Source organism: Branchiostoma floridae, chromosome 7 (genome assembly GCF_000003815.2).
Source record: "Branchiostoma floridae strain S238N-H82 chromosome 7, Bfl_VNyyK, whole genome shotgun sequence".
Taxonomy (NCBI): Eukaryota; Metazoa; Chordata; class Leptocardii; order Amphioxiformes; family Branchiostomatidae; genus Branchiostoma; species Branchiostoma floridae.
This window is the reverse complement of record NC_049985.1, coordinates 4,301,171-4,310,131: the sequence shown is the minus strand read 5'-3', so window position 1 is coordinate 4,310,131 and position 8,961 is coordinate 4,301,171. Positions and strand designations below refer to the sequence as shown.

Here is an 8,961-nt window from a genome sequence, read left to right as displayed (position 1 = left end):
TTGTATCAATTTACTTATGAATTTCTATTAAATCATCAACGTACCGTGTTGCCGACGAGTGATGAACACCATTGTATAATGTATTGAGTACTTGCATCGGCAACGTTCTCCATGGCATGCAAATCAAAGTATATCTGGCTGATTCGAATGAAGTACGATATGTTCTAGTTCCAACTTGTTCCTGTCGGTGGAGACACGATCAGAGAATTTGGAAAGGACTTTACATTCATGATCCATTTGCTTTCAAATATGTCTCATTTCAAATGTATCAGTTTACTTGTAAATTTCTATATATTAAATTATCAACGTACCGTGTTTCCGACGTTTGTAATAGCGGCCCGGCTGGAAGTAGTTGCTGACGAATTATGACCATGGTATACACTTACCTTTGATGCTTCAAAAGTAACGACACTAGTATGGTGCGACGTACTGTACATGTACTAGTATATGTACATGTGTTGTTGATAAAAAAAACGCCTAGAACAGTTTTTAGACGTGTCAGAAATACATGTAATACGTACTGGAAGTAATGTTAATTTACGCAAAGAGCCAGCGCCAAGACAAATAACTTTTAATAAACAAGACATGAAAACAAATTCTTTTTAAAAAAATGGAGCTTTTCTTGAACACAAACTCAACACCAATCTATTCAGGGCAATTTTCCCATTGTTTTTGTTTCAAGCGGTTGTTTCCAAGTAAAGGTGTTCTATTGTTATACTGACAAGCAGCTTTCTTGGGTGGTTGTTTTTTTCTTTGGGCGCTTATCTTTATATTTTACCGTATCTTGTTTATTCCATACTTCGTATATAAATGTATTTTGGAATGGATCCAATGTTATCGTTAGGAAGGAAGACAATGTGAAAGGAATTATGATAAAGTTCCTACCACCAAATTAAATGAAGGCGTAACAAAGTCCAAATTTTAAAGAAAAACAGTTTGAATCTCCTTATTCGAAGGTGGAAAACGGAAAGAATCAACCATTAATTTGCAAGAAAAGACTTTTCGTTTTTCTTCTTGTTCCTCAAATGTCATTTATTGTAGGGTAAGTCAAGACGCAACTTGTGTTAGTAAAACCAAGCTCCTTGGTAAAATCGTTGTTCTGAACACAGTTAATAGAAGGTAAGTTTCAATCTTCATGCAAACCAGAACAGAAATGTTTCGTCATAACAAGATGTTGAAAGAGATCAACATACATTCAAGTAAAACGGCGTGAGAAACTCTTCTTCCGACCAAGGAGGTTGTTTTTTTAACCTCCTTGCTCCGACTTGTTCCGACAGTTCACACCGACCTACTTACATATAACAAAAGGTAAGTTGATAGGTGATAATGATGAATGAATGAAGACGTCTATAGTGTAGTGTCTTTCACGACCCGACGGTCAGACTGTACTGTCGTTTTTTAGTAATAGTTAGCGCTGATGTGTTGCAGGACATTTTGGACATTCAAGTCACAGCGAGGTGTGCACAATAGAGTGTGCACCAGAGTCCGGGACGTGACGTTCTAGACACAAATGTGTATTACAATCTTTGGCTTTTGTCTGTTTCGTGACAAAATAAAAGAAACAAACATTTACCACCCCCACCCCCCGCGTTTGCCATAAAAAATATTTGGCAATATTATTATACACAAGCTTCGGGCATTGGAGTTATTGTTCTTGTAAAGGAGCGATATTACAATCTTTATACTATAAAAGTCTATTCAATATTGTTACTTTATATAATGTATTGTATAAACTACTCTACATACAAAATGCGCCTTACTTAGTTGCAACCAGAAGGTTAGGATAAACGAACGTAGTGTTAGGATTAACAAAATATCGTCAACAGAACTGAAGGACACACACACGCGCACACATATAGAACTGAACGACACACACAGACACATACACACACTTCAGAACAACACAACTGCTGTAGCTCTTGCTATGGCAAACTGTTCTTCCTTCGACCAAGGAGGCTTTACTTGTAATTAACCTCCTGCTCCGACACTTCAAACCACTGATGGAGCTTCGATATACTGTTCCTGCGTATTGGAGAGAAAACAAACAGAAACTCATTATCCATCTCAAAGGTATTTGCCAACATCTTAAAAAACGGTAGGGTTTTACATGAAGTTTGAAATGAAATAACTATATAATAGCTGAGCGTAGATTTAATTTGTCAGAGGAATCTAGCCGTCTGCCATTGCTGAATGAGATTAGATACAAGCCCCACATATTTTGTTAGTATTATTTCGTGCACCGTAACCGTGAGAATTCCTAGTTCAACAAGTCTGCTACATTCAAGTTTTCCCGCACAGCCCGCGGCCGCCTTTGGTCATGCCGCTTCGGGCTCGCGACAAAGCGGTGGCGCCATGGTGTCTGGGAGGTACCATTCTCGCATGTTGTGGAAAAATTATTTGTAGTTTGAAAATATCTGGATAAACTAACACTGACATATATAGCCACAAAACATGACTTTCTGTGTCAAGTTTCGCAAACAACAGTTTATCTACCGAGTTTAACGGGATAAAGTCAATTATGAGATGCTTTATCAGAAATTGTGTTTCATTACTCTTTCCGACTTTGAGTCGTCTTTCCTCCTTGTAAGCAAAAACGAAGCTTGTCACTGAACATTGACGAAGAAAATCATGATATCTCGTGAGCACACCAAAGCACGCCATTTGCCGGCAACGTACACCGAGAAGCATCATCACAAAATACTCCAGGATTATCGATTGTAAACAAGACATCTTCGTACTACACGATAAATGTCCAGGATTATCGATTGTAAACAAGACATCTTCGTACTACACGATAAATGTCGCTTGCCCAATAATACAAACATGTACTTAATTTTTATTATTGGACTTAAATAACAGCTTTACGATCGTAATCATGTTTACAATTTCATACTTAGAGTCTACATTTTAAAACACATGTGCGCCTCAATTAAAGGTTTTTTTTTATATCGAAAACACTGTATAGTAAATGCTAGTACAAAATGGCGGTGATCTTTGTTTATAGTTTCACGCAATGCTAACATTTACCGGCGTGCCTTCTCCGCCATGGCTTGGATACTTGTCCACTTGGTCAAATACGCCTTGCCATTTGGTATGCAGAAGCTTGAGTAGAGTCAGTTTCAAGTCAAGTCCATTTTACCTCCGCAAGGAATGATGCCGAGTCTTCACTCAGCGCGGGAAAATGTATCCGTGTGTGCCCGGCCACGGCTACATGCGGGCACCGCTGAAATTGAAGAAGCGCACGCGTAATGGGGCCGGTTTTAGCGCCGAGTCTACCGGGTCGGGAAAATATAGCCATGTATGCCCGGCCACGGCTACGTGCGGACACCGCTGAAATTGAAGAAACGCACGTAATGGGTCCGAATTGAGACCCTAGTCTTCACCCGGGGCGGGAAAATATAGCAGTGTATGCCCGGCCACGGCTACGTGCGGGCACCGCTGAAATTGAAGAAGCGCACGTAATGGGACCGGATTTAGCGCCGAGTCTACCGGGGCGGGAAAATATAGCCATGTATGCCCGGCCACAGCTACGTGCGGACACCGCTAAAATTGAAGAAACGCACGTAATGGGTCCGAATTGAGACCCTAGTCTTCACCCGGGGCGGGAAAATATAGCAGTGTATGCCCGGCCACGGCTACGTGCGGGCACCGCTGAAATTGAAGAAGCGCACGTAATGGGGCCGGATTGACTGCCAAGTCTACCGGGCCGGGAAAATATAGCCATGTATGCCCGGCCACGGCTACGTGCGGAACGCTAAATTGAAAAAAAAAAAAAAAACGCACGTAATGGGGCCGGATTGAGGCCCTATTCTTCACCCGGGGCGGGAAAATATAGCATTGTATGCCCGGCCGTGCGGACATCGCTAAAATTGAAGAAGTGCACGTAATGGGCCTTTACCTGGGGCGAGCGTGCAAAGATAGCGGCACGAGAGCATTGGCACGTTTCGTGTTGATCCTCGTGTGAAGAGAAACTTCACGTCGTGTTATTCCTCATATTACGGTCCCCATATATACCTGATACGCGGCAATGTTTACTGTATCGAATGAGCAGGGCAGGATGCGCGGCTAGCTTTACTTCACAGAATCAGATCGGAGGGGAATGTGTAGCTAGTTTCACTCCCACGGAAATTTTAGCATATGTTGCTTACTGAAAAATCGGCAAGATGAACACGGTTTTATCCCGGGCGAACACGATTTTCGCCTTCACCTTGAGCGTGATGGCGGGGCTGACCTTCTGCTGCTTCCTGACGACCTCCATGAACGACCATCTGTCGCCCATCAAGATAGACGTCAACAAAATCATCGTGTGAGTATCCGCCCCCCTCCCCCTTCAAAACACGCTTTCGTGTGTTCTAATGGTTACGTGGCCGCAGCGCATAGGCAACCTGGTCAATTGATGAATATTAACATTGGGATGGCTTCGTTCAATATGTAAACTACAAATACTGTAAAAGATTCAACCATAGAAAAATGCATGAAGTTGAAATATTCTACCTTGCTTTTGATTTGTTAACTGGAAACATGCATGCAAGAAACCGAAATTTATTATTGACTTCTGCCTTTTGACTGTTGTCTTCCCAGTTCCCACCATAAAAGTTGTTTAGTTCTCTCTAGAAATAGTTGAAAACTGAGTTTTATGACCTAGCTTCATATTTAATTTATTTATTTCACCAAACTTTTAAGAAAACTTTGTGCGTAATGTTATTTAGTTGACTTGTAGTACTTACCATATGGACTGTGGGCAGAGGTATTTGTTGTTGTTGTTTCTGTTACCGGCAGTGTCTTGATGTGTGCTGGAGGTGCTTCCAAGATATGCTTATAGGGACTGTTAGAACTAAATTAATTTTTACTAAAGCAAAGATCATCCTTCATGGTACATTACAGCTTTGAAGGATGTGTGTGCAAATCCATACAGTAGAAAGCATTTGATTGATGGATTTCATATTTTTCACTATTTCAGCAAAAATGTCCAGGACTTCAGCACAACCAGAGACAAGAATGACCTTGGCTTCATCACATTTGACCTTCAAGCAGATATCCTTACTAGTACACTGCACTGCTCTTGTCAGACAGTTGTTGTTATTATTGTACTTACCTTTTTAGCTGTATTTTAAGTTCTTTTGATGTAATTTAAGTGTGACTTTCTTCAGGTTTGGTAAACAAGGTTAACACTACCCATTAATACAGTTGAACATTCCATCCAAAGATATTCATTTCTTGTACATGTATGTTTGAAATGTTGACCATTTTAACTGTATGTTTGAGTTGTTTTTTCTTAACCAAAAGCCCACATCTCCAACACCTGTTCAACTGGAACATGAAGCAGCTTTTCCTGTACCTGACAGCAGAGTACACCACTCCAAACAATGTAAGGCACTTTCTGTCATGCCTGGGCCACAAAAACGTTCGGTATGAGTGTTCCGGATTGGGACCAGATGATGATTTTCCATATCACACAGGCTCCCATTGATTGAGTAGAAAGCACTCCTTGCCGTGTATACCTTTATGTTGAGAGAAAGTTAAGCATTGTAAGTTCATATTTTGAATGTAATCATTGATTTAAACTTGCTAGTGTGTTTTTAGTTACTCAAAATTATATCTGTCTCTATTTCCACCTGTAGAAGCTGAACCAGGTTGTTCTATGGGATAAGATCATCAGGAGAGGGGAGAACGCTCGGCTGGACTACCGCAGCCTCCACTCCAAATACTACTTCTTCGATGATGGGAAGGGACTCAGGTGGGTGCAGACATGCTGCTCTCTGTGTTACATTGGGCAATTTGAAAATCCTTTTGTAAGAGACTATTCAGGATTGGACAAGTTTTCTAACATTCACTCGTCCTATCAGGCAAGTACATTTAAAAAAATGATAAATGAAAAATTTACTTGCCTGAACCAACTTTTCAGTTGCCTGGAATTTAAATGACATTTTTCTATGTATTTTCACTTTCAGCAGTGGAAGTCTTTTATTGATGGCTCTATTTTTTTGTGTTGTCCAATGCTTGATGCCATGACTGTAGAAAGTAACAATTACATGAAATAATCATCATGAAATGTGGCCTTCTGATAGTTCAGTTCGATATCGCATGATAACAATGTTTAATGATGAGGTATGGTTTGTTCTCCCACAGAGGTAACCAGAACGTGACCTTGACCCTGTCCTGGAACGTCATCCCCAACGCCGGCACGCTGCCCAGAATCAGCGGCGTGGGGTCCAAGACATTCCAGTTTCCTGACGAGTACACACCCGGCAACGCCAGGATATAGAGGGACACGCCTAGCAACACCAGGATACACAAGTGGTCCAACATAAAAGGGGGGTGGACTGTGTGAACCCTGGATTTCATTGCAATAGTGACTGGAAAATGTCATATGAGATTGAATATGAAAGGAAAATAATTTTGTTACTGATTGATATACTGTATATATGACTTCTTTCAACAGTGCTGTTCTAGACTGGGGTCCAGCCTTGTAAGCCTTGTCCTGCTCTAGGATTGGGTACTGGTATGGTGTACTGGTACAGTATTTTTGTTTCACAGGTCCAGAAAAACCGGACCTGAAAAAAATCAGTAGACTGGTCTTTGGACCAATTATAAAGTGGACAGATTATACCAGAAGAAGTTCAAGTTTGGGTCTGGACCTAAATTTTCTGTACCCAACCTTTTCCTGCTTCCAACAGTTACTACGCAGAGTAGTGACTGTAGGGAACAGGCCAAAGCATACCAGACTGGATTCCATTCGAGTGTTGTTCACTGGTCTATACATGACATAGAGGGATAATACAGAACAGCAGGGGGAACCAACCATAAACTGTTTATTACATTGCAATAGTGACCGAAAAGTGTCATAAGAAATTGTATTATGAAAGAAAAATATCTTTGTTAGTGATTGATATATGTCGATATGTTCATTGTTCTGAATAGTCTCCCATTCAATGTTCCACTCTCCATTGTGACTCTCCACAATAAATGTAACTGTTGGGAAAAGTAGTCAAATCAAATACATTGTACCTGTAAAAGTTACAATAATTGAATAGGAAGTAGTACAACATAAAGAGAAGTATGTCCCTAAAAATTTTGAAGTTTGTAACGTGTAAAGTAGGCCTAAAACAATGCCATTAAAACTTGAAGAAAAGCATAGGCAGTTTAACATAACAGTGTTTAGAGACAAGGAAAGTAAAAGGAGACATAAGTGATCTGAGTAATTTTTATATTACAACAGTTCTGACACTTGGGTTCTTTTTTATTGTAATAGAAGTAAAACTGTGCAGAAAAATGAACCCAAGTAAGTTTATGAAGGTGATGTCAAATAATTTCCAGGCAGATGTTGGGAGGCAAAATCACTACATTTTCCTTGCTATGCTAAGAAGGCGGTTTGTAAACAAGATGGGCAGTTAAAAGGACAATGTACAAATTTTGCCTTCTGACATCTGCTGTGAGATTAGGTGGGAGAACTTTGTTTTGTGTTAACATCTTGAAACTGTAGTAAGTTGTAATGAGCACTCAACTGAGTCACTGACAGTCACTGTGGTTTGCCAAAAAAACATCTTATGTATTTTGTATGGTTTACAAATGGAAAATACTATGTGCAGAGAGTAAGTAAAGTCAGTCTCAAACAATGGACTTTTAAATGTGGTTATTTTTTAAGATGCATAATTATACATAGACTGACATCAAACGATCAGAATTTACTGTGTCTCCTATCTTTGGTACAACATTGTTATGTAGTCCATATCGTGAAACTGAAAGGAACACAATTATTATTTTTTTCTCTACTTCAAAATCAGGCTAAAATGAATGCGTGCATGGATTCCATCTATAAAGCTAAGTACGTGCAACTGAGTGCTGTCTACGTGCAAAAACGTGGGCAATATTTGGGATGCGTACAAAATCCTACGGAATCAAGCGGATTTCGTGCATGCATAACTTTCTCTGCGTTTGGGCTGTGCCCTTAACAGCCAATGCATGTGAGTAAGGAAACCATACGTAAGAAGCTTAGAGATGTGAACGCCGTTGACTAGATGACAGGTTGAAAGGTCGTATGCACTGTGCGCATGAAAGAAGTAAATAAGTAGCTTCGTTGAGGTCCTGTGTTTGAGAATAGCCACACTCACCACATTATTACAATATCGGCAGCGTGTGTGTGTGTGGGGGGGGGATGTCTAGAAGACCAGCAGAACTCGAGAGAATGCCTGGATGGATTGCATTGATATTTGGTCTGTGGCTAGGTCTTGCTGAGACCTTGAAAACATTAACGCTAGACTCTGGGCCACCTAGCAGCTTGTTACGGTACTGCAGTGGTTCGTGCATTTTACGTTGTGATTCTTGCTTATCACACAAAATTCGCACGTTTTTTGCATAGTGATTCCTACGTGCAAATGCTTTAACAGGCCACCCCAATTCATACATCTGCTTGGAGATGGTGGCAACCGGTAACTGAACGCAGCAAAACGCAGACGACATTACCAAGACCGCGGCGTAAATGATCTTATAACGGTGATAAAACCAAACATGTTACAAACATCAGAACTAGTATAGCATCTTTATGTCGTTGAAACACAAAAATTAAGAAGGCTTTGGCCGATGCACTCAAAAGATTATTCATCTCAAATAGCTCTTCAAGCTCTGTCTCGTTTGGCTGCGCTCTGTTGTTCTTGGTGATATTCTTCTCGGCACCAAAGAGTGGCGGGCTGTTGGTGGTCACTTCAACAACGTTTACTCACGAGATAGCCCATCTTTCCAACATCCACTATTTGATCGTGAGTATAAAACACTTAAGGTAACCATAGGAGGGTGTAATGTGGTCCTAAGGTCGCCGTAAATGTAACAGTCTGGCTAGGTAAATGTGTATGTTGCAAGAAGTGCTCGCTACGCCCCCCTCCCACCCTCGTTGTTGTGTCACTTTTTTTCAGGATCTCTCAAGTTGGGCAGGAAAATTGAACCTGTGACTTCGGTAGTTTTGAT

At 40.7% G+C, this 8,961-nt stretch overlaps 1 protein-coding gene across 1 annotated transcript; it reads left to right on the top strand.

Annotated features, from left to right (window-relative positions):
* The first annotated feature begins 4,094 nt into the window (after positions 1–4,094).
* LOC118419872 (signal peptidase complex subunit 3-like) lies at positions 4,095–6,834 on the top strand. Its single transcript, XM_035826526.1, has 5 exons — positions 4,095–4,306; positions 4,961–5,034; positions 5,292–5,368; positions 5,622–5,737; positions 6,130–6,834. Exons 1-5 carry the CDS (start codon positions 4,164–4,166, stop codon positions 6,263–6,265), a joined length of 546 nt encoding a protein of 181 aa, XP_035682419.1. The 5' UTR covers positions 4,095–4,163; the 3' UTR covers positions 6,266–6,834.
* Positions 6,835–8,961: the final 2,127 nt, after the last annotated feature.